A 26,542-nucleotide genomic window follows, 5' to 3' on the forward strand; every position below is an offset into this window, starting at 1 on the left:
GCAAACATATGGATGTGAAAAATGGTAAATTTAAATTTAAAAACAAAACAAAACCAATCTGTAAGTATGTAGTACAGCTTTCGGTCTGAGACCAGCATGTTTAAAGGCTCATAAAGTTCTGATGACATTGGGAAGGTGACAGGGAAATCTGGGGGAAATATTGTTTTTGTGACTCTTCAGGCCCCTTATCGACATGTATCCCATTGTTATTGTCATCTATAAACTGTTGATAAAATTGAGTGGAATGCCACTGCAGCTTTCAGAGAACCCCTCATACCAAATGAAATAGCTTCCATACCAGCTGCTTTCATCAAAGCTTTGTAGGGGCTGGCATGCATGCAGTACTTTCCTCTTAACATTTAAGATAGAATCAAGCACAAATGTAAAAAGGGCTGGGATGTCTATGTTAATTTTCTTGTATAAAATCAATAGCTCCTGTCCTGTGTGACAGTTTACAGGAAGAAAACTATGCTTTGTTACTTAGTTAAATCAGTCCATTCAGGAAGGACTTTTGTTACCTACAATGCCTTTTGTACATTCTCATACTGGATAAAAGGTGCCTGTTTGGCTCACTTACCAATGACAGGTGGCTCATCCATGGTAATGCCCTGAGATTTGAGGTGCTTACGAATGCAGGCCAGCCGCTGCACATTGGGGCCCCAGCGCCGGCCCAGCATGTGGACCCTCTGCACCTGTGTAACAAAACGCATCTCCTCGCTCAGCTTGCACTCTGGCCGCCAGTCAGGTGGTGGCACCACACGGCACATGCCAGCCGCCTCAGCCTGCTCCCTCACTGCATCCAAATACACCAAGGGGTCTTGGAACTCTCGCTGTGCTGGCCGGAAGACGGGGACTTCACCCAGTGCCGCCCAACCCTCTGCCCTGCTCCGCTGGCGCTCCCACTCCTTCTCCTGCTCGCGTTCTTTCTGGCGTGTCATCTCTTTCTCACGCTCCCATTCCTTGTCTCGGTCAGTGGGCCGCAACGCTGCTGGTTTGAGCTGTCCAGGGCTGTTGGTGGAAGTAAGCGGAGAGGTGGTGGTGGTGGAGGAGGAGACAGAGGTTTGTTGGGGGTCTGAGGTAGTGCTGGCACGACTGGGGTTCTGTGGATGATTCTGGCTTGATAAGGGGGAGGAAGAGGAGGAGCTCCGACCGTGAGACCTGCTCTGTTGCTGCTGTGCTTGTCGAATCAGCATCAGCTTGCCAGCAGAAGCTCGCTTGGGTCGCTGGTTCACCAGCTCTGCATTGGCTGCTGGTGAAGAGGGAGATGGGGTTTGTTGTGGAGGGGGAGGTTTAGATGATATTGGAGTATCTGGGGAAGTTTGGGGAAGGGCAGGGGGTGTTTGTGATAAGTGTCCATTAGAAACCGGAGTGGTGGGGGTGGCTGTTTGCGCAGTAACTTTGTCTTGATTGGCCATCTTCTTGCTGCTGCTGCGTGTCTCCAGAGGCGTGGGCTGAAGTTTGACCTTTTTGGCCTCAGTTCCAGAAGTTTTGGCCTTCTGCTCAACAGTCCCGGTCCCCACTGCATTGAGCACCACTTCCAAACGCCGCTTAGAGTTACGCAGTCCCTCTCGTCCTGGGCACTCCCCCTGGCTTTGCTGGCACTGTTTCTGGCCATCTTCCTTGGCCAGGGTGTTGTGTCGCTGCCCATTTAACCTGCCATTGAGGCGGGCACTGACAGCCACATTGTGCAGCCCATTGGATAGTAGCACCTGTTTTCGGGTTTTTGCATTGCTGTGGTGGGCTGTTGCCACTGCTTTTCCTGAGTTGGCCAGCCCATTGCTGGCTGCTGGCTGGCTGTGCTGATTGTGATTGTTCGCTGACGATGATGCCGAGGCGGCGCTGTTATGTTTGCTGCTGTTGAGTTTGGTTTTCTTGCCCAGTTCTTTCTGTTTGGCTTTGGTGTAGGTGACGTGGCCCTTGGACACGGTAGCTGTGTACTTCTTCACAGTTTTGGACGGCAGTCTGAAGTCGCGGCTCTTTTTGGCACCACCAACAGCTTGTGCTGATCCCGCCCGCGTCAGCCCATTCAGTTTCGAGACCTTAAATGACAGAGGAAGAAAAAAATAAAGACATTTGGTCATTAGTCAAGAAATCACTCCTGTCATGTCATTTTTTCTTTTATAGCTGTACAGTATCTTACGAAGGAAAAATGCATAAATACACAGGGACATTCTGCATTGAGAAAGTACAATGAGATAATCTGTCAAAGGAATGGGTTTGTTCCACAATCTGTAGGAAAATACTGACCGGCCAGAACAAAGCTATTTGTGGGATTCTTCTCTAGTCATTAGTGAACCAATTGTCTGTCTAGATTGCTATAGTTTGAATCCACTTTTGTAAACTGCTTCTCAAACTGCTGTCAACACAAAGACTAGGATTTAGAAAAGGATATGTGTAAACCAAAACCAAAAACCACTACATCCCGAGATAAATAACAGTTTAAAAGGGGCAAGAAAAAACAGAGATGGTAGACATGAGAAAGAAAGCTGGGACATGGCCATGGTTTCTGCTACACCAGATGGCTGGTCAGTATGAGGTAGGAGGTGGGGTCACTGGGATGGTATTAAATCTCATCTGGACAAATAAAAACAGCTTTATTTGTTGTTGGTTTCTTTTAAATGCTATAATTCAATGTTTGTGCTAAAGATAAAATGTCTGAGTGTGTTGTATGTGCATGTGAGAACCATAGAGGAAAAGTGTGTATTCTCTGAGGCCCCCAGCTGTAGACAGCACTTTAAACAGAGGTTTAGTACAGTGGTGTCTGATTCCATGGTTGGCTCACTAGCTACAGCTGTGGGGAGAAAGATGGTCAGCCTCAGCTTCAGCCTCCATGCAACAGGTTTTACCACCAGTTTAGTGCATGTTAAAATCCTCTGTGGTAAGATTCAACTGTGTAGTTTATCCTTTGTGTCTGTCTGCCTGGGTTGTCATACAGCCGGTCACTTTCAAATCCATCATTATTGCCCCTTCTCCCAAACATTGTTTTTTCTTTGCTCTTATATTACCCCTACACCCCCAAAAACTACCACCACATGCATTTCTAAGAATATCTACTTTTGCTTTCTTCGTGTCTGTTATTTTCAAGGCCCACTTTTAGCAGTGCCAGGACTTTTTCATGCCTTTTTCTTCTTCCCTTCCTTCTGTTTAGTGCACTGCAATGCTAGATCTTATAAAGTGAAAGATCTAACTATACACAGGCACACAGACAGGCTACAGTGGGAATCTACTATCATGTTGCTAACATTTATCTGCAATATCACTGTGTCCCTGTACTCAGCCCAGCTGGAGGTAAACCATGCAAGCAAGGAAGGAGGAGGGATGGAAGAGATGGAGTTATCAATCACGGTCAGGGCGCCACAGGAGGGAGGTGACAGCCGGCCCATTGACAGGTTTGCCTTTGAAGGGTTCTCGTGTCACACTTAATGTGTGTGCTGTGTGTGGTGTGTGTGTGTGTGTGTGTGTGTGTGTGTGTGTGTGTGTGTGTGTGTGTGTGTGTGCGCAAATGTATTGTATTGTGTTCGTCTCAGGTGGCGGGGGGCTGACACAAAGACCGGGCCATTAAAAGATAAGGGGGGACTGAAACCTAACCCTGCCTCCGTCAATCATGTCTCCCAACACACACATGGACACACACACACTCTTCTTCACAATGGAAAAACACAGTGAGAGAGGAAGGAAAGAAGGGGTGAGTGAGAAGGAGATAGGAGATGAAATGGGGACTGGAAAGAGAGAATGGATTTAGTGATGTGTTCTCATGTGATACAAGGACCACTGATGTGACGCTAATGGTTGTGTGTCCTTATGCTTTAGGTAACAGAGTTAAAATTTGAAAATTATCTTCCAAACTTCTTTCATACAGTCATTGTGAGGATGTACAGGGTGGGGAAGCAAAATTTACAATATTTTGAGGCAGGGATTGAAAGATAGTGTATGACCAATTAGTTTATTGAAAGTCATGAGAATTTATTTGCCACAAGAAAATTGACATAATAGAAAATGTTTTAATTCTATGTGTCCTCCTTCTTTCTCAATAACTGCCTTCACACGCTTCCTGAAACTTGCGCAAGTGTTCCTCAAATATTCGGGTGACAACTTCTCCCATTCTTCTTTAATAGTATCTTTAAGAAAGTCAACATTGCTGTGTGATGTTCTATTGGTAGCATGTTCTAAAATGCCCCAAATTGCATAATCCAGAGGGTTTAAATCTGGGCTAGAAGGCGGCCATAAACATGATTCCCAAAAATTGCTAAAGTTGGATTTGTTGCTGTTGTCAACAAGTGTTTTGGTGTTCTTGTGTAAGATTTTAACTTCAAATCATTTTTTACTGCATTTCTAACGGTCTTATTGTCTACCTCAAGTTCAATTGCCATTTTTCTCATGGATTTGGTTGGATCCTTTAGAATTTTGGATTTGAGAGCTTTAATAAAAGCTTTGGTACGTTTTTTGTTGCTTTCTCCACTTCCAGACTTTCTCGTAATAGTTTTGCTCATAGTCATTCTCTTCTTTACATTATAAACACTCTTTATGGACACTCCAACTATTTTTGAAATCTCCTTTGGTGTGACGAGTACATTCAGCAAATCACACACTCTTTGACGTTTGCTTTCCTGATTACTCATATGGGCAAAAGTTTCTGAAAAGGTATGGATAATAGTGTTAGGTATGATTATGACATCAATATATGTTTGGTTTCAAAACAATTGACATAGTGCCTGCTGAGAAAAAACAAATAAATGTTCATTGTAAACTTTGCTTCCCCACCCTGTATACCCTATGCACACTAATATTTTACTAAAAATGACTATTCATACAGTCAAACCATAGTTAGTGTTGTTCACATTGTGGATACTGTGAATAATACTGGATGTAGCACACACAGGGCAAGGCCTGTCGGCCGGTAAGCTAAAAAAAACAAAACAAAACAAAAAACAGCAAATATTATTTCACATGACAGAAAACCAGCAAAATGTATTTTACAACCATTATAAATCTTTTTAAAACATGTTTTTAAATCTTGACCCACATATAATACGATACAAAAATGTTAGACCACAAGTAGGTTTGTTCTTTTAGCAAGATTATCATATAATGTAAGACTACATTTCTCAGTCTCTGTAGAAAAGATACACCTGAAATATAGAACAGCATTATAAACAGGAATTTCAGAAAAAGCAGCCTGATGTACCAAGTATTTACTGTGACATTCCATTGTACTTAATATATCTTGAACTCTTCTGCGTGGAAATTTACCAGATTTACTTAATCAGCTGCTTTACAGTAAAATTCATTAACACATATGTCCAGTGTTTTATTGTCTGGGCTACTTTCTGCTTTGTGAACCGAAATCACACTAAATACTGACTGTTTTTAGTAGAAGCCATGTAGTTTATATTTTTGTGAGTAGTTAATGCTGTGCACAATCATTCCCTCTATTTCTTTAATACTGTTTTAATACAGAGACTGACAAATAAGTTTTATGGCCACTACAACCATGTAAAAACAACATAGTTAAGGGTGGTCTAAGACTTCTGCATGGTACTGTATATGCTTTTCATGCCACAATCATTCCTTAAAAGGCTGCAATAATGTTCATGAGGACTTGAAAAACTCATTTTATTAAGATTCATAATTTTACGAAACTTAAACAGCCAATTCATAGAAAGTTTAATGTCTAATTTGACATTACACTGCTACTACAATGGTAACTGCAGCAGCACTCGCCAAGACAGCTACTAGATTTGTCCAGCTGGAGTTTGCTGACAAAGTGCTGAATCCAACCCCACTGTCATGACAACTTCTGCCACAGGAGGGCTCAGTGGACCTGTCTGTCTCTACAAGGAGAGGCTCTGCAAGTCTCTCACTTTTTTTCTCTAATTATTTGGTCTGGTGGAAGAAGAGTAAGGATGGCAAGAGAGCAAGAGCAATGTAGAGGGGAGGGAATTGGCAAAATAAGAAAGACAGAAATTAAGACAGAAAGAAAGAAAGAAAGAAAGACTGTCAGGGAGAGTGTATGCAGAAAGGAAAAGGAGGATAAACAGAAAAACAAGGATGATGAACAAAAAGGAAAAAATAGAACACACACAGACAAGGAGCTGGAGATTGCGCTGGAGTGGATTTCGGTCGCACGTGAGCAGGGAAGGGGAGGGAAGAGAAGGAAGAGAACAAGAGAGAGAGAGAAAGAGAGAGAGAGAAGGAGGTGGGTCTAGATGACATCATGTGTTGCTATAGCCCAGCTCAGGCCTGGAAGGAAGATTTTTATACAGGCAACATCTGCAGGCGCAGGCCCAGAGAAAGAAGAAGGAGGAGAAAGACAGACTGAGAGAAGACCAGCCAGAGGATAGACAGAGTGAGGACAATGTTTAACTCTTGAAGAGCCTTGCTGGGAGAAGAAAGATGCAGAAGAGTAGGTGGGTGTGTGATCAGCTAATGTTGACATGAATCTCCTTTATTCTCTTAACTTCCTCCAGGTCTCAGACAGTCCATTTTGGGCTTACTTCAGAACAGTGTTTAACCTGATGTAGGTCATGTAGGTCATACTTCTGCCATGTTAAACACAAATTAGAATATGTTCCCTTTCAGATAAAGTCCAATACATGACCTACACTTCTTCTGTTCTTAAAAATGGTTAGAATGTAAAAACGAGGCAACATCTAGTTACATTTCCAGTGTGAACTCTCTCCTCACTATGATGGGTTTCAATCACCAGGATAATGAAATAATGTAAACACTCTTTTGATACAGCTTAATACTGAATGACCCATCCATCATGTGTCATGATCATATTATGACAATCAGCAGGTTAAGTCATACAGTACGCTAAACTATAAATCAATCGTTATGGGGAAGTCATTTACAGTGCGACCGCCTGAACACCTCAACGATGAAGCATAAATCTGGCTTAAGCTTCTTGCCCCCTACTGCTCTGCTGTCTTATTAAGGTGTGATGCGGCCCTGAGCAGGTTGACTTTCAAAGAGGCAGAAAAAGGTCACACTGGCCTGACACACAACGCAAAACCCATTTCAAACACACATTCAAGTACACCCTAAACATTAATGTAGCTGTGTTTATTCTAATGAAGTGAGAGAAGCATGATAGAAAAACTATGATGCATTATGTAATCTTCACTGAGTATTTAGTTCTATTTTTGTTTGCATGTATTGTTTTGTCTTTTTAAAGGGGGTTAATTATCAGTTGCTGCAGACAGACAATGAAACAAGAAAGTACAGAGTCCTTTTCAAATGATGCAGAGTCGGCTAAATGGTTGTGCGCCCCACCTGTGCTTGCCGCTGTGTACAGCTGCTTTGCTGACATCCCCACTTTTGTTATTTAATTAAAATGGATAGAATCATATTGTTTTATAAAAGGTTCTGTTATGGTGTGGGTACTTTGTTGATACAAGCCACTATTGAATTAGGGAGAACTGAATCATGGTGAATTAAATTATGATAATGCCTTTACCCTTCGGTTTTACACACACAACCTCTAGTTCGTTTTACAGCTACATAATCACTTAACCTTTTATTCGGCTTAGCCTGAATTTTCACAGTTGGTCAAGTGTGTGTGCAAGTGGCCGCTCTGAACACACATGGTTAACACACATATTGTTCATGCTTATTGGAGGGAAAGCGAGGCGGGAAAAAGGTATTAATCCCTCCAAATGATTGGAGCCATGTTGTCAAGGGCAAGATCCGTCTGTTTGACACAGGAGCTGAGAGAGACTGAAGCATGAAGAGAAAATGAGTGAAAGAGACTGAGAGAGCCAAAGATATAGAGAGAAAGGTGTAATGAAAGTGTAGTGGAGGGGAGGGAGGTGGGTAAAATACACAGCATGAGAAGAAATCAAAAGAATCATGCAGGGTGCCAACCAACGATTGAAAAAGAACGAGGGTGAGTGAGAGTAAAGGAAGAGCTGAATAACAAAAAGCTAGAGAGTAAGTGCTGGCTAAAGTTTGTCTTGGCAGGCAGTCGCTCTCATTGAGATTCAGCGCTGGTTTTTACTGGACAATTCCAGCCACTTTGAAAAGCTGGAGCCCATGCCTGACTCTGCATCAACAGCAGCACATTACGACATGAACAACAACAACAAAAACACAGAGTGACCGGCAGTCAGCTGAAAGCATGAAGACCACGGCGAGTGAAACAGAGAGCTTTGGAACACAATTGCTTTTGATTAGATAATGTGATCATAAGAATCACAGTTTTCTGCTTAAAGTCATCTCAAGCCATTTTTCTCTCACTTTAAGGGGTTCCTTGAAACCTGTTAAGTGCCATGGAGAGGAAGGCAGCCTTTCACAGCCTTTAGCCAGCAATACTAAATATAGCTGCAGTCGCAGCAGGCCAAAACACAATCATTACTCTCCCAGGCACAATGGAGAGGAGAGGAGAGGAGAGGAGAGGAGAGGAGAGGAGAGGAGAGGAAGAAGACACGAAGCAATATAAACAGAATAGGACATGGGAGTTACAACAGATCAGTGAAAAGATGATAAATAGTGGATGTGGCAAATGGGAATGTGAAGTGAAGAGTCATGAAGGGGGAAGGCTTTCAAATGAGCACAATAGCCAAACAAGCAGCTGGAGCTCCACCTTGTTCATATAGAAAATCTGCAAATGCAAGCTATTTACCTGTCACAGAAAGAGCTTGAACTGTGCTTCTGTGACATTTTCCAAGCACTACTGGTCTCTAGGCAAAGCTACATGTTTTTGTCCCTTTTCTTCCCCTTTACTTAATAATACTATTTAGCTACATCATCCTATTCCAGAGTAAATCCACAGTATTGTGATCTACCTGCTTGCGTAGCTCCTCGGCAGCTCTCCTCGGTGGGAGCCCGTTGGCGGCTGAGCCCCGACTGCTGGCCATGGCCTGCTGTTCCCTGGCATGCTCCCGTGCCTCCGCCCGCTCGCTGCGCTCCCTCAGAAGGGGTGGAGGTGGAGGCGGAGGAGGTGGCAGTGGCGGTGCAGGTGCATCCCTGCCGTGGTTCCCCGCTTTTGGCCTAGGACTCTCCCTGGTCCCTTTACCATGGCTGTTGAACACTAAAGAGAGGAGATGAGGGAAACAACAGGTTTAAGTTTGATGGGTCAAAAGGGAGAGATTATTGACATTGATGGTGATTGATGACATTAATTAAATTATCTTATTCTGGTTCTAATGTTTGTAAAAAAAAATTTGTGTGACTGTTTGGAGCAGAGATCTATACTTTCTGTTGGAATAACATTCTGTAGAGAAGGTGATAAATTAAAAGAAACCCCAACATGAAGTGTCTGACGTGTTGGACCACCTTGTCCTGCCAGAATAGCTTTAGTACTCCTTGGCATTGAGTCTACAAAACTCTGAACTGCATAGAAGGTTTGAGGATACTGATGATAGACAGTACTACCTAACACAATGGTCTGTATCAGATAATAGTTAAAGTAAAGCCATCGCACTGTTATTAAGAGGCTCACTGAGACAGAATTAACTGCCTTGTCAATAACTTCGTAACCTGTTGTGTAGATTTGTTGATACAAAAGTAACTGTCATCAGTGCACACGTCACTCAAATTTGTTCTTCATTGCCCTTCATTTGAGTTGAGATCTAGTAATTTTATCAGCCATAGTACAGAATTCACATTTTATCTTCATCACCCCTTTCCCTATGTTTGGGAGCATTATCATCCTAGTGCAGTCTGCTTTAGCGTCCAAATTTCCTTTCATTTGTCACTCATCTGTCTGTTTAATATAGTAAAGATTTTATTTATTTTGCAACTCATAAATTCCTAATGTGCATGAGTAAATATGCAAAATGTAGGTATGAAAACAAGACTCTGTGGAAAGTTCAGATAGCAAGGCATAAATCTATGCGGACATATGGTATATTTTTCCAGGCTACCGTCTACCAAAGCCAGTACATTAACATGAGTCTCTCAATAACCCCCCTGTAGTGCAGAATAGCTTATAAACCCCCTGGCACCAAAACCACAACGACCAAGTGGAAAAGCCCACACAAACATCGGACTGACAGGCTTTTGGCTAACCTATAGGCCCCAATCAGTGAAATATGCATGATTTAATGTGTGCATGAAAAAATCTCTTTGTACCACTTGTCAATGAACCTGTTGAAAGTGGTCATTGACTGTATCAACGCCCCAAGGATGATGCTAAGTGAGTTGTACAGGAGTGAAGCAATTAACACATGTTCAGTAGCTCTCTCTTCAGTTTTTATGAGGCTTAATTTCAAGTTTCATGGCATCTTAGCAGACAACGGGCTGTTTGGAAAGACAGACAGGAGGCTGCAGCACAAATACAGTGAACCCTTACACTAGATGAGTACTGACAACACACATCATAAACTCCAGTGTGACCTGCATGTACTCTGTATCTTTGGGTATATTTCTGTCTATATATGTGTGCATGCGCATCCATAAGCCGCAAGGACCAATGAAAAATGAGAGAATTCTGGATATTCTGAGAAGTAAGGTAAGCAAGAAATTGAGTCCAATAAAAGCTGTTTAATTTAGCTATGTCAACATGGCACATGGCCGAAAGAGGGAGATAAGGAGAAACAGAATACTGACGAACTGCACTACAACATCTCTCTTTACCTCCCAGGATAAAAATGTTTCTCTTTGCCTCATTAATTTCAGTTCTCCTTCTGAAAACACAGTGATGACTGAAATTTTGTTGATTTACTTAATTTTGCTATTATTAAAATAACAGGTTTGAATATCCTACATCTAAAACACTATCGCTATTCTGATCAAAATCATAAATATGAACAAACTAGGCACAAGATCACAACATCCGGTACTACAAGTGTATGTTTTTATGTTATGTCATGTTTTCATCTTTTACTTTTTTTTCCCAACCTTGTTGGTTCTTCTATGTCATTTTCATCTTGTAGCATCTTTTATGTCTTGTTGCATTTCATATCATTTCAGTTGTCATGTCTTTCAAAAATAATTTAAATCTACAAATAACCATGTGGTTTCTTAAACTTGGGAATAAAAATCAGCCTTTAAACTGTAAAATAATGGTTTGACATTTATCGTCAGGATTATCAGTATGGACTCTTTACCACACTGAAATAATTTGACCCAGTTCTATTCAAGTAGCACATTTGACACTGATCTTCATAGCACCCAAAGTACTAGTATGTTTGCTGTGAGTATTTGCCTGATATTCAACACTGTCTCAACACTGAAGCAATGAATCACTGTGTGCGTGCCGACATCCAGTGTGTACACAAACTCTGTTTAGGTGTCCTTAACCGTATCATGTCTTTTGCCCCCTACAAAGTACATCTACCTATTTCCCCCTTATCTATTTATTCAGCATATCGCAGCAAGCGCCAAACTGCTATGCAAACAGTGTTGGTGTGTGAGATAAGAATGGAGTCTAAGCTGTCCTCTTACACACAACAAGCTTAGATTTGTTCAAGCAGGTTTCAATATTCAACTTTCCATGCTCCTTAAACAGATATGTACACATGTACAGTTTGTATTTCAAGATGCAGCTACAGTTGTTCTTGTAAGAGTAAGAGAGAAGTCAGAGTGTATACAGTATGTGTGTGTTGCGCGATAGGCAGGAAGTGAATAGTTTTCCAACAGTTCAATGCAAGCGAATCTATAGACCTTTCCTGGCTCCTTCTCTCTTAATCCCACCAGTCTGTGCCGTCTCTCTCTCCTCCTCCACATTACACTCGAGAGAATGACAGAGGAAAGCGATGAGCAAAGCGTTCACCTTTTGAACTTTTCTGGCGGCGATTCTTATAGACTGCAGGGAGGGAGGGAAACGAGACAGGCAGGGCAAAAAGGGGGAACTATGAAATCTAGCCGATGTTTCATGGGGAAAACGCCTGGCCGGAAGGACTGGATGTCTCCAAAGTGTGCCATTGAGGGCGGGCCTCGAGGTTAAAATCGTTTTCTACACTCCATGGTGAAAAAAAAATCTGTACATTCAATACTTCAACATGGACCCGACACAAACACACTCTGCTACTGTAAATAAAAATGGGAAAATCATTTTACACCATATGAACACAGGATGTTGTACTGTATCTTTATACCAGTGTTTCAAACATTTTCTTTCAGGGACAAAATTACAACTGAAATAGGTATATGAGCCATTTCAAAGATAAACATAACTTCATTTTATGCATGCATACTTAATTAGATTAAAAAATGCATTTAACTCAGCATAAGTGGCTATCCAACAGTTTTATTTAAAACAATATACATATTTATTACTTGAAAATGACAAAATAAGTGTTCTTATTTCTTATCTCCTCTATCTTGTTTTTTGAGAAGCAAATGTACTTGGCAAGTCAAAATTTCTTGTGACCCACCAGTGGGTTGCCACCCAGTCCTTGGGAATGGATGTCTTCTATTTGTTTTACTCATTCTTTCCCTCATTTTTAAAAATAAATTGCTGGGCCTCATGAAAAAACTTCATACTTGCATCTATACTGTCTCTTACTCTTAGTATGATGAGCTCCTTTGCCACATCAGATTAAGCAAACATTTATAACTTCAGAAAACTATAAATATCTTCCAGTTGTTGGCAATGAAGCAGCAACAAAATTCAAATCACACAAAAAGTGGGGATTGAAGCATAATATTCTTTTATGAGGTCCACTGATCTACAAAACTTTTGTGTAAAAAAACGCAGTGAGATTATGATCATTTCAAGGACCTAAAATAAAATGAGAATATCTGATGGGTTGTAATCTCTGCAGTGAACACAATTCTGTTGCTGGGTTTGTTTGTGCTCACAGGCTCAATCGTATGCCTCTCATCTCCTAAATGTTGTGCGTGAGCGTCTGTGTGTATTCAAGCGAATGCATCTGTGCCCCTGTGGGTGTACATACGCTGTCACTGTGCTCTGGCCAGCTGTTGCAGTGTGTGTGTGTAAAGACCTTGTTAGAGCTTAGCCAGCTAAGTGTTAATTGGGGTGGAAAGTGTCAATGCACTGCTTTGCTGTCCCATGTGACTTACCCCCTTTTCTAGAGTGGAAAATACGAGCGTAATCTTGGGAAATTGGTGGTGTGTGCCCACTATGAATACACACAATGCAGACATGTAAACATGGACTACTGCCCCATTCATGTCTTACCATTATTTTCACTCCTTTATCAACATCGTCCTTCCCCGATTTGAGTCCTCCTGACATAAGAGTGAGGACTCAAAATGTGACTGACTTGTTTTGATTGGATTGCCTAAAGTGCCAAGTGAAAATGAAGCAAGCTTTTGAAAAGTTACAAAAAACTAAATGCAAATTAGGCAATTCTATTTACTGCTTTGGAATGAATAAACTGAATAAACTTGGCTGAGTACTGTTGTCAGAAGGTGATGCTGTAGGCTATTATAATTAAAAGGTTTAGAAGATGTAGAGTGTTCTGTTGCCATTTTCCATCTAAAATAACTGTAATGTTTAGTTTGTTTTTTTCCAAAATAAAATACATAAAGCCAACTAAATAGTCAATTATAAAATCATACATTTGCAAAAAAACAGATATTCTCATATTCTCCCCATCTTCTCACACTGCACCCATCCTCATCCAGTCCTTCCACCTCAGGATCACTGAGGCCACTTTAAACTCATTTAAACTAATCAAAGTGTCCTGTCTGTCAATTCCTAAAATCCACAAAAGTGAACATAAGGATTCCTAAATAGTTCTAGAAATATTAAGGGTGTAAGTAAAAAAAGAGTCAACTGAAACACAATGTATCTTGGTTTCCGAGCACTAGCCCCGTCCTTACCGTGGCCGTTCAGAGGCTGCCTGGCAGGGGGCTTGCCCTTGCGAGGTGTCAAGTGGCAAGAGGATGATGCTGAGGCTTGGCTGCTGCTTCCTGTGCCGTGAGAGTGGATACCACCTCCGTTCCGGACCTCCTCCTCCTCCTCTTCGTCATCCTCCTCCAAGTCTTCCTCCTCTTGGGAGCTCCCAAAGTAGGCCATGTTACTGGGCAGAGCTGATGAACCTGGGGTGGAGCGAAAGGGAGAGGAGAAAGAAGATGACAAAGGAGAAAAAGTCCTGAAAATACAGCCTTACTGATTGGAAAGTCTATATCTAGGATATTATTTTATTTGAAAACAATAACCTATACATTGTATGTATTAAAAAAAAAAGTTTACTATTGCCATTCTAATGTTAAGACTTCTGATTTGACATGAAATAGCTGTTGAAATATGAATATAAAAATAGATGGTGCTGGAGGGTTTGTGAATAATAACGATGATTGTGCTGCTGTTTTCCGTCTGTTATTATCCCTGCTGGTGGCCTATTGATGCTTTGTAAACTGCTCTGCATATCGCAGCGCCATTGGTACATTCACACAATAAAAAGCACAAACATAATCAAGGACACGACATGAGTCACAAAGCACTGACAGTTCCTCTTTCACTGCACTTCCACTAAATCTCAGTCACAGTTAAACATCTATTTTCTTTCTAATCATTTCCTAACATAGACAAACTGTTTTCAATGGGTTGATTACTAGCTGTATCCTTTGTTTTAGCTGGTCTTCCTGGTACCTCTAGTATTGTCTTTAGTATGACTATATACAGTGCCAGGGAAAGGAGAGAGGATGACTTGTAACATAAGTTTATAACATATGATTGAAGCCAGAGAACTAGAAGTATGCAACAGGCCTGTCTTTCCACCAAGACTTGATGTTGACAGTTTTATTGAGACATATATACTGTACACTGTGCTCAAATATCTAACACTGTAAAGGAGTTCCTTTAGAAACCAAATTGTCTCTCTCGCTGCTGAACTAATCCCAAATCTGTCGCTTTCAGTCTCCCAAACAGGATTACTGTCAATCTCTCTGCCTATTGGAGAGGGAAACTGACGTTCACTCTCTCTTTCCTTTTTCTGTCACAATCACTTTCATTGTCATCTCAGAGAACTGGAGCTCAATGTACACTGGAAGAGGCTAAAAAGTGTTTGGCGGTGGATAGTCTATAATGTTATCTCAGTTAGTTCAATGCAGACACACACACTCATAAAAAGGTCATAAAGCCCAAAGCTATGTTATTAAATATCATAATGTTGTACTTGTAAACCGGTGTGAAACAGCTGCTTCTGTTACACAGATGCCAGGATTAAAGAACACTAAGAAACGCTGTGAGTGGAGCAGAAGCGACTAGAACCGGAACTAATATTTGGGGGGGGGGGGTTACAAATCTATGTGTGTGTGTGTGTGTACATACACAAAAGTGATTTACGTGTATGGGTAAATTACTATTTTCTGCTGCATCATAAAAAATTATTTCAGCCATATGCTGATTTGTACCATAACTTCAACAGAAAAAAGCTCTTCAATGTGTGTTTGGGTGGATAAGTCATAAATTGTCTGTTTCCCAGAGGAATCCACTTCAGGCATTCTATCCAAAGCCCTAAATGTGTTTCCATCCAGTCATTTTTATCCACATTTATGAACACGTATGTACATTAACAAAAATAGAGTAGAAATGGCCAAAAAAGAAAAAAAAAAAAAAAGCCTGAAATATCTCCAAAAACTTTTTATGCTTGAAAGAGAAAAAAATCTATCAATCAATCAATAAATGAAAAGCTAGTATACTGATAAACAGTAAATCCAAATAAGTGCAGTGGAAATATTTAGAAATGGGAGTCATAATTATGTATGTGGGACAGCTGTAGCGTTTACTGGAAGAAGAAAAAAAAAAAAAGTGAAAAAAGTATTTCAAGTAGACCTACGGGACATGTGAAGTCTATGACATGCAGTGGAAGGGTCCTGGAGTGCACCAAATCATAACAAAAGTTATCTCATGACACTTTACATTTAGAGCTGGTCAAGATCAGACTCTTCATACATTTTATGATGCTATAGCATCCTTAAAGTCTAATTTATTTCCAAAGCATAAACAACAAATACTGTGGTTTTTATTACCCTTTTGGAGATCACAGAGTATTAGTCAGACGTGCATTAAAATATGCTTATGTCTCTTGGGGGAAAAACAGTCTACTTCAACTGTGCTGTATTAAAAAATATTGATTTAGAGGAAGAATAAGCCTGATTTAGCTAGCACATTTGTTTTGGAGGGTGCCAAGTCCTTTATCTTAGGTTTTACAGAGTGCAATGTAAATTAAAATACAGAGATTACAAGTTCGAAGACACTGCAATTTAGTTTTGCATGAGGCTTACAGAGGAGTACAGATAAGCACATGTAAGCACAAAACATAAGATGCAAACTGGATGAACGACAGCTTTCCCAGCGTTTAAGAAATCAAAGAATATCTATATCTCATTGTGAATTGTGTGAATCTAGATGTTTCTTTGGGCTAAAAAATTATTCAATACACAGATTTGTCCCATAATAGACCATAGGACCATCCTATTAGGCAGTTAAATAACATGAAATTGCTGGATTGTTTAAAATGTTTCAATTTCCATTGGTGGAATGTAACTCAGTACATCCTCTGCTGTCTAGTAAGTAGAGGTACAGTACTGCGGTACATTGAAGAAATTTGTCAGTAATTGCATGGTAAGTATTTTCAGTTCACTTCAGTTTTTGTATTATTTGTGGTATTCATAATTTTAGTATTTATAGTATTTACAATTATAGTATTTACATTACTTACATCTACTTGTAACTGGAAGTAATGAACATGATGCACTTAATTTGACGCAGTGACAGGTCATTGTTTGGGTAGATTATTTGTACCAAGTATCAATAAAGACACTTTTATAATGCTCTCATATGTACTTGTTAGTGATAATAAAATTGGATTCTGTAACAACACAACAACTTCAAGAGTCATTCTCTGGCATGATAGGGACCTACGGTGAATTACATTTTAATTTATTTTACCTAAATACTTAATTTTACTGACTGACTTATGCATAATAGACTGTCAAAGTATTTTTACTTTTACTGCGGAAAAAGATGCAAATGTGTTTTTACTCTAGTGTTAACAGTGTTCTTTGTCACTTCACTGCTCTATTCATGTTGTGTGCATTGTTGTGATGATGGAAGAGTTGCTAAAAAAATTAGATGTTATGGCTGTTTATCATCGATTTTTTTTTTAGTTTAAGACAAATGGAGAAATTTTTCTTTTGGGTGTTAAGCTGTGGGTATCTGGAAATTGTGTAACATCTCACATTCCCTAACATTCACAGCGGACAGCATGGCTTATCTTGAACACACCACACACTTAAGCATAAATGTGAGGATACACACAATAAAATAAATGGCATCAGTGGCTGAGCTTGTGCTTGCCTTTAGACAAAGAGATGCTGTAAGGCCTGACAAATGCCAACAACACACAAAGTTACTGATGAGAACCAAATTACTGTTCATGGAAAACCTACAATGCATAGGGTACAGTATAGTACAGTACAGCAGTACTTAAAATTCATGGAATTATGCAATCTTATTATTACAACTCTACTGACTTCTCAAAAATTAATTTGATACATTACTCTCTGTTTTGTGGTGACAACATGACATAAAAAGCACACTGAAATGCTTATTCCAACTTTTTCTTTTCTCAAATATAGCAGATGTTTGAGTGCAGACTGATGTTCATTTTAAAACTCTAGCAACTATTAATACCTGATCTGGGGACCTGTGGTTATCACATCATATCACATTTGGTTTGGAAGCTTTGTTTAAATATCACACTTACTTTCAAAGTTATGAGAAAATTGAGCCTCGTTAAAATAAATCCTGTTTTACCTTGGATCGCACTTTTCTTTTCTAATTATCTCCTCAGAGAGCTTGGGAGACCAAACCTGTAGTGGCAGCAGATTGTCTGGGCAGATAATACTGGAGTTTTACCTGCTCTCTGACTTCTGAAAGAGGTCTGTTGGGGTAAAAAAAAAAATTCTGTTTGATCACAGTGAAATACAGCTTTTACTCTAATTTTTTTACATCCACAGAGTAAGGGCTGTTTCTCTGCAAGCAAGGTCCATATCCTAGGAGTAAGTAGCTATAATAACACATGACTGGTGTGACTTCACATTGTGGCTTTTTAGCATTCATATCTGAAATAGGATGCAGATAATTGTACGTGGTTGAACAACATGAACAAGGGACACAATTTTGTGGATTGTAACAAATGGATCAAGCCTTAGGGTTTGGTTGACCACATTTGTTGCACAAACACTTTACAGCACACATATAAACCAGTAGATAAGCCAAACACATGCACCTAAAGCTGCACAAAACCCACTGTGCAGACACCTCGTTTATCTTGGCGACAGCACAAATGCTCCTCTCACAGACCAAACAAACACAACAAGGTATCACACAAACTGCCTCAATCAGCTTCTAATGACTCGCTTCATTAGCTAAATGGCTGTAATTTACTGCCCAGAGCAAGGGGTCAGCAGGCCAATGGCAAACAGGCCACATGGGGCACCCGGGGGTATGCAGAGAAGTGGGAAGAGATGAGTGAAAATGTTCAAATGCAACAGAGGAGTTCAAAGGAGCAGACGAAAAAGGAAGCATGACTGTGTTTCTTAAGGACTACCTTTCCCAAACTCGATTTTATTGGCCCATCTATTAGCAGATTAAAAGATCTGCACATGACAATGACATGGGAATTATTTTTTCTGATTAAAATGTAAAATGTTCTTCACATCACCCTTGTTTTTGGACCATAAGCAACATCTTACAGTGCAGAGGATAGACCTCAGTGTGTTTTGTACACAGAGGTCCTCAGTAATAAAAGATTCAAAATTGGCAAATTGCCCAGATGAACCCAAACAAAGCATCATCCCAAAAAACAGCTAAAAATGTAAAAGCTTTCAAGACCATATTCTGACAGCAAAAAAAAATCGGTCTTTCAAAGACAGTCATGTAAGTACATTAGAGTGTGCAAATGCCCCCATTTATAATGCTTGCAATTTACATTGTTTTATAAATATGTAGTATTTAAGTACTTCCTGTTAAAGCAGGGGTATTTTTGTAAGGATCTGTAGGCACATAGGCAACTCAACGTCATATGTAAGATAAAACAAACACATGGGGCAAAAACAATGAATATCAGCAACTCATGATGTAGTTTTGAAAGTGTGGTCTTGGGAAGACACAGGTAAGGCAGAGGGTTCTCAAAATTATGATCACATGTCCTGGAAATGGAAAAAGAGAAGATGCATTTACATTGGTCTGGGTAGTTTTGCCTTCACTGTAACTTGAGTTTAGTCTTCTAAGTTAGATGTGGACCAAAACTGCCTCTTTCAGTCTGACTGATGCCTGGGGCAGGAAAATTTTGTTCAGATCAAAGTATAAAGTCCAAAGAAAGCCCCAAAGTCCAGACCAGTCAAAATAGGTGTGAAAGTGCCCTCAATCAAAGGGAACCCAGAACATGAGCCATCTCACATTTAAAAGAAAAAGAGAAACAGAAATAGACATAAACACTCACAGACAGGCCTGCCAACAACGTTCCAACACTGTTCACTGGCATCTTGTTGAAGAACAGCAATCATTCTGGGTCCTTTACCCAAGATTTATAACTCCTATCTCTGGCATGAACACCCTCAAATCCATCAGCTCCCAGACAACCCACACAAGAGAGAATACATACAAACACACATACAGTCATGGTGGGAAAAAAAACCACCAAGTCATTCTCCAAGATCTCCAACAGGGCTTGAGCCCAATCCCCTAATTACACTGGCTTTTCATCCACCTCATTTTGACCACAGACAAATCATAATTAGGTCTGAAAGAGTCTATTAGGATTGTCATTTTTAACTGGGCTCTTGGGTGAGGGGGGCATAATTACAAACCCTCCATTCTCAGACTACCCTTCTTTTGTCTCCTTAACTGGAACTGAAACAATGAGGACAATTTAAATAGTCAATCAGGAGGCTTTAGCTGCCACAGGGACATGTGGACGTGCTGACTTGGAACAAAGTGCTGCCCAGGAAGTGTAAGTGTACTGTATTTTTTTTCCAGGGAAGGCCAGAAAAGGGAGACAAATGCAAGTTCTCTGGTGTAGAGAGAAGTTATCTCCTACTGCTGGGCTCTGCCAAAACTCTTCATCAGTCACTTGGGGAGAAAAAGAGAGGGAGACTGAGAGAGGATTAGGGATTATGTCTTCAATTGGCATTCCTTGATGTCAGCAGAAGCATTAACCCCACAAACAGTGGCTGTGCTGTTGAAGGAGAATCCACAATTCGATGGTGGTGGACTACTAGTGTCTGCACTGCATCACTGGTAACAGAAGAGTCACAAACAGTTTCCGGGCTTTAATCAAATAGCAATCACATATTAGAGAAAGAGAAAAGTGTTTTATCCCTGAGGGAAATTCAGTTGTCACAGCAGCAGTGCACTTGTGAGACACACAAGAAGCTGTCGAACTAAAATCCCATTCCCAGGGGTGAAAATGTGCTTCCAGTTAAGTGTGATTCTCAGACAATGAAAACACCATCAAACAGAATCAAATCCTACAATCTGGCTAAAAAACATTCAGGTCTCAAGCTTAGATCTGAAAGCACAGTTCTCAGGATTGGCAGGCTTTTCTCAAAGCCACATGTGAAAACTCGTCTCACAGATGTAATTACGTCAGACAGATCCGAGGTCTGTGGTTCACTAGGTCGGAGCTGAGAGGTTATGTAAGCAGAGCAGACTAAGACTGGCCTCTTTGAACCTGAGAGTGAGGCACCGTGCTAAAGCTGGCAACAGAGCTCAGAGGGCAAAGAGCTAAACACCACAGCGGTGCGTGCGCAGTGGCACATCGAATCCTGCAAATGAGCCTTATGTAAGACACTCCTTTCTAGGGGTGTGTATGAATGGTTTTTCATTTAACCTCTAATCTGTTCTTATCTCATTTGTGCCAATGTGTGTACTAAGGACAAACCTCTGCAAATAACGTTTCCAAAAGCACAAAACAAACAGTAGAAGATTCCTGATAAAATGGATTCTATTGTATTGTATTTCAGAGAATATTACTTAATCAAAGGTGTTAAGTAGAGGTCAAAAATCAGAAAGAATATTATGGAATTTGTATATCACAAAGTGCAGACTGTACAGTTCAACTGCTACTGGAGTAATTACATGCAACAGTGTTACAAAAATCAATTACCAAAAACATGTCAATGAATTACATTTACTAATTTAAATTTGACCTATAACAAAGAGTTATGTCAAGTCAGTACTTGAATACTGGAGAGAATACACACAAGAAAACCATGCACTGCTGCAAAAACTATGTTTTCACGGGGTCTGTCTGTCTGTCTGTCTGTCTGTCTGTCTGTCTGTCTGTCTGTCTGTTAGCAAGATAACTCAAACAGTTACGGAAGAATTTGGATAAAAAAAATCAGGAAATGTTGATACTGCCACAAGGAACAAATGATTACATTTTAGTGGTGATTGGGGGAGGGGGCTGATCTGCCTTGGTGGAGGTCTGCGCTCTCCGAGTGCTTTTCTAGTTGGCAGATCTAATCTACTTGCTCTGGTGTCTTAGCACAGACCAATGCTACTTTTAAAGAACTAAGTATTATTACCCAGTCTGGGGTCCTGTGGTTACCACGTGTCTAGTTCTAGTTTCTTTTCTCAGAGAGTTTGTGTTTTTCCCTCTGAAATCAGAAAGAGACCTTACTTCACCACGTTACCAGCAACTTATTTGGGGATTAGGGTTAGATTTGAGCTCTTTTTTAAACGGATGCACTCCATATATTAAACAGACAGTAAAGGATGTTACCTGTCATACCGTGTCTACTACATACATATTGGCTACAAAAAGCTCTGATTTGGGCTCTATTAAAAGCAACTGACAGGTAAAAGTTACTGTGCAGTGTTTTTCAGCCGCAAAAGTTACCTTCCCAATGCTGGTACTGAGAGTGTGCATTGAGAACAACCAATGCTCCTGAATGATAGTGCTATTAAGTCAGTAGTTATTCAGAACATAAATATAAATCCTACAGCTTACAAAGCACAGGTCAAAATAAACCCACCACAGTTGCTATTCTCATCCTCACTTTTCTCCCTGAAAGTCCTCCTGCTTCTTCACTGTGCTGTGTTCTCGGTGCTGCCCCACCCTGCCAAAAGCAGTATTGCACCCTCTGGGTTACCAGAAGCAGACAGTCTGGCTACCACCCAAATGGCTTTCTCCATGGATATAAACAACCCGACTACAGACCTGGACCACACATAAACACCATTCTGAGAACACAGGCAGCAACTAAGTACTCCACCTCGTGTAGTGTGTGTGTGTGTGTGTGTGTGTGTGTGTGTGTGTGTGTGTGTGTGTGTGAGTGTCTGAGTGAGTGGGGGGTGGGGGGGGAGGGTAGTGTGTATGTGTTTACAGGAGAAAGAGATGAGCAGTCAGATAAAGACAGAATGGAGATCCTAGACAGTGTGGGTGGTGAGTATATATGCTGTGCATCTCTCTATACAGTAGACAGAAATCTTGTTTTTCACTTTTCTGTCCGGTTACTCCCACGTTGCATCAGAATAATCTGGCACCCCCCGCCCCCAGCTGAAAGGAATTAAAAATAACTTTTCCTTGGATGCAGCTATAACACCCCCACCAGGAGCCAGCCAATTCATTAGCATGGGAAAAAAACAAGCATTTATCAATCACAAGCTCAGATGAATGAAAAGGTAGATGACAAACATGCAGCAAGGTGGAAAACTTTGATGTGATTTCACAATGTGAAGTCACACAAAAGTCCTGCACTTAAAACATTTGTTTCTCTTTTTGGTGCTCTTTATTGTTTCAAGTTCTCCATTTTCTAGCTACTTTTATGTATCTGTCACAATGACTGATGGATAGAAGTCTTTGGGTTGGATGCGTAATGTTTACCAGATAAGATAAGCAAACACTGCAATGGGTGTGTAGAGGGGGGTATAGGGGTGTGTGTTTACATATTGTGAACGTTTGACCTAGGACGAATACCAGAAAACTCCTCTGGTAGTGTTTCGAGGAAAAAATGGCACAAACTGCCATGTCAGACATCAAATAGTAGACCTAATAAGCCTGAAACCAGGAAATGAGTTGTGGTTCTCTCCTCTTGGAGAGTGCTTTTTCAGTTTTTGGTTGAATGCCTGAAATAAGGTCTACATGAAACAAGATTAATAGATAAGACATTGCTCTACAGTATAAAATTTACAACTAAATACCCCACTAGGGTTCAATGTTGATGTATTTTGTTACCTTAACATTGAAGAATTGGGGGAGAAATCTACTTGCTCAAGGTCAGTCTTCACTAGCTATTGCAAATTACTAGATTTATTATCTGATGTGGCATTTTACTTAACAGAAAAGTGGACAATCCTAATTGATGAGCACCAACTGCTAATGAATTTTTTTTTTTTTTTTTTTTTTTACATCTTCTACAAAAGATTGGTGAACAACATGTGGTGAAAAGAGATAACAGAGGTTAATGAGGACACTCAAGTTATAGGAGCTGAAATCAGTCCTCTCCAAAACAAAAGACTAAACATAAAACAAGATGAACTGATGTCATTTCATAATGTTAAGGAAAAGTGAGTATACTTTTCCAAGCTTCTGTTTTGATACAGGACAGCAGTTGAATTGCATCGACATGATGTAAGATACCTGTCTAAAAACACCTGTGACTAAAACAAAATCTGTGTTACTGGGTAAATTCTCCACATCTTAAAAACACAAGTAAGGAGTAGATGAAGAAGTCTCATGTCCTCTCAAACCACTTGAACTACATGATGTTGAAACAGAATCAAACTAGAAACCTAAAAAGGACTGCAAATTTAAATGTCATCACAGTGAACAACTAATCTGCTTTTACATCATCCAAAGAAGGCTGCTCATGTGTAGTATGTTTAGAAACTAACCTCAGCATTCCATTCATGCATTTATGCTTCATAATTCATCAGCACAGTATTCACTGAAGATCATCATGTTAGTATCAAACTTTTGTTCTTCCACAGCATCCAATAATCAAATGCCAATGAAAAAATCCCTTTGTTTTTTGTTGTGGGAAAGTCTAGGTCAGTGTACTAAAACACATTATTATGGCACTGTATAGGGAAAAATCTATTTTAAAACTTAGAATGAATATAAAGATTAACACTCCAAAAGTAAAACCAAAATATGTCACTCTCCCCCTGGTGGCTGCAGTAAAGGTAAAAAATCCTGCTTCCCCTCTCATGTTAGTCTATGAAAAATCAAACTCAAAGTAAACACGCATGCATTTTTTGTAATAGTGTTTTTCAGCAAGATTTTATGTGGACCATCTATGTGTTGAAATTGTCATCTTTCTCATTAGTTGTTAAATTAAAAAATGAGGGACAGACAGCTGTAATAATTAATCACAGTTCTGAATCTGTCAGTAGCAAATCCTGGAATACTGGTATCATTTTTACACAATGGGAAAAAATGTTGTCTATCTTTACACATGGTCTACAATTCAATTTAACAGAGGAGTTAATAGAATGGAGGTTCCTATTATGCAACCAACGATCCTGTCAGAAACATTTCGGTGTGGCTGACATGAAGGAACCTCATGTGTGCTGGTCAAATCATCACAGAGACATATATATCAGAATCTTAAAGAGGATTGGGGGTTTCAGACAATATCAAAGACTGGGGTCCTTTTGAAAAGATCAACCAAGCTAACACTGATGTCCTCACAGGCTGTCTCTGGTCAGATACCCTGGATGCTGCATTCATGCAGACAGACATGCACACACAATATGGCGAGCACACATGGGAGATAAGCAACATGAACGACATCAGTGGTGTGCATGGATTTGGACACATGCACATGCTTGAACACACACTCACAGACACACACACAGACAACCTCAAGGGCCCTGCTGACATTCTCCCATGTCCCTCTCCTGGTAAGGGTCCCTGCATATGGGTCATATGAGAGGCCAAGGGGAAAAACAGACCAAAAGCATCCTGTGTAGGAAAATGTCATCCTCACAGCATGAACGGAACACACACACATTCATATACACAGAGCACTAAACTGGGTCTATAAATACAGTGTAAAGCAGGGAGCAGCAGAGTGGAAACACCCAGTGGAAAAGGGTTCAATTGTCAGCTTAGCCGCCTAGCTCTAAAATTAGCTTTAGTAGTGCAGTACAGCAGAGTCTGCAACAAGAAGTAGAAGTCAGCTTCCAAAGCACCGCTCCTGTCTTTAAAGGTACAGTGTGTAACTCCCCTACCCTAGGTGGCAGTAAATACCTGAATCAATGCAAAGACAGCACATTTTCTCTGTTCCGGTGTTGCACTTACCTAATGGCTGGCACTTTGGGACACAAAGCCTTGGCTGTTTCTTTTGTGATTTTCGAATACTTTGTTTCCACAACCTGCCAAAATGGTGAGCACCTCAACTTCTCTGTCATCACTTCCATCAACCTGGTCTCACAGAATTCCGTGTAATGACATGTACTGACCACAGACCCCTACCTCAAAATCAGTGGTGGTATCACGGAATCGCTGAAAATTCCATGATGGACCCACAGAAGCGATACCAATGTAAGTCAGTGGCAGGCATCAGCCGTGGTCCACGTGTGGATCCCCTGATTCAAATATGACTGCATCTAGATCACTCATCTTACATGGTCCATGCGCAGATCCCCTGATTCAAATGCATCGGGATCCCTCATCTTACGTGGTCCACGCGCAGATCCCCTTTTTCAAATATAACTGTGCGGGGACCAAGTGAGATGAGTGATCCCGATGCAGTTATATTTGAATCAGGGGATCCGTGGGTGGACCACGGCTGATGCCTGTTACTGACTTGCATTGGTATCACCTCTGTGGGTCCATCACAGAATTTTCAGCGATTAAGATATGGAGAAGCCCGCCCATTCCGCAGGCAGCTACTTCAATTTTTTTCCTCTGTAAGCTCACGTAGGGAAAAAATCGTGTTGATAATGGTGGCACCCAGCAAGCAGTACCCGTGGTATGTATATTTAAACAGGTTTTTCTAGGTTAAACGTAATTGAACAAATTGTTTTTTTGACTGATTGACCACTATTTTTCAATTATAATCAATAATTAGATTGATTATTGGAAAGAACACTATAAAAATCATACACACTGTACCTTAAACTAAATAGAGAGAAACACAGCAGAACTGAGCCAGGACCAGTCACCTACACGTCATTAGTCTACCACTCCACATGTGAGGGTTGGTTAGCTTAGCACACAGAGCTCAGAATGATCTCAACTTCAAAGCTGCATGGGACATCCTGGCCTATATATAGTACTGTAAGCAAATCAAAGCCCCTCTCACCAAAGGCAGCATTTAGATTTATTATTATGTGTTCTTGAGTGAGCACTGTAAGGTTAAAGTGACTTTTCATAAATGGGGAGTGGGGATAGGGGAGCACCGTAAATTCCGGACTATAGACCGCACCTGAATATAAGCCGCAGACCCTAATTTTAGAAAGAAAATAAATTTTGTACACGTATAAGCCACGCCGGTTTATAAGCCGCGGGTGTACACCAGTGGAGATTTCTCATAGACTGCAAGAGAAGCCCGGCTTCCCCTATCATTACCAAAATTAAATGGTTAAATATGTTTGGTTGTGTTGACATTTCATTGACTACACATGTGTTAAAACACGTTCATCTCACAGACGAGTTCGTTCAGA

At 40.5% G+C, this 26,542-nt stretch overlaps 1 protein-coding gene across 1 annotated transcript in view; it reads right to left on the reverse strand.

Moving 5' to 3' along the window:
- Positions 1–26,542, reverse strand: part of jarid2b (jumonji and AT-rich interaction domain containing 2b) — a 172,192-nt gene that overhangs the window by 17,078 nt on the left and 128,572 nt on the right. The window contains exons 5-7 of the mRNA XM_030148010.1: positions 13,735–13,953; positions 8,787–9,031; positions 578–2,039 (exon numbers count right to left, since the gene is read on the reverse strand). Of these exons, the coding sequence (XP_030003870.1) occupies positions 578–2,039; positions 8,787–9,031; positions 13,735–13,953 (1,926 nt within the window). The remainder of the gene's footprint in view (positions 1–577; positions 2,040–8,786; positions 9,032–13,734; positions 13,954–26,542) is intronic.

This window comes from Sphaeramia orbicularis, chromosome 11 (genome assembly GCF_902148855.1).
Source record: "Sphaeramia orbicularis chromosome 11, fSphaOr1.1, whole genome shotgun sequence".
Classification (NCBI taxonomy): Eukaryota; Metazoa; Chordata; class Actinopteri; order Kurtiformes; family Apogonidae; genus Sphaeramia; species Sphaeramia orbicularis.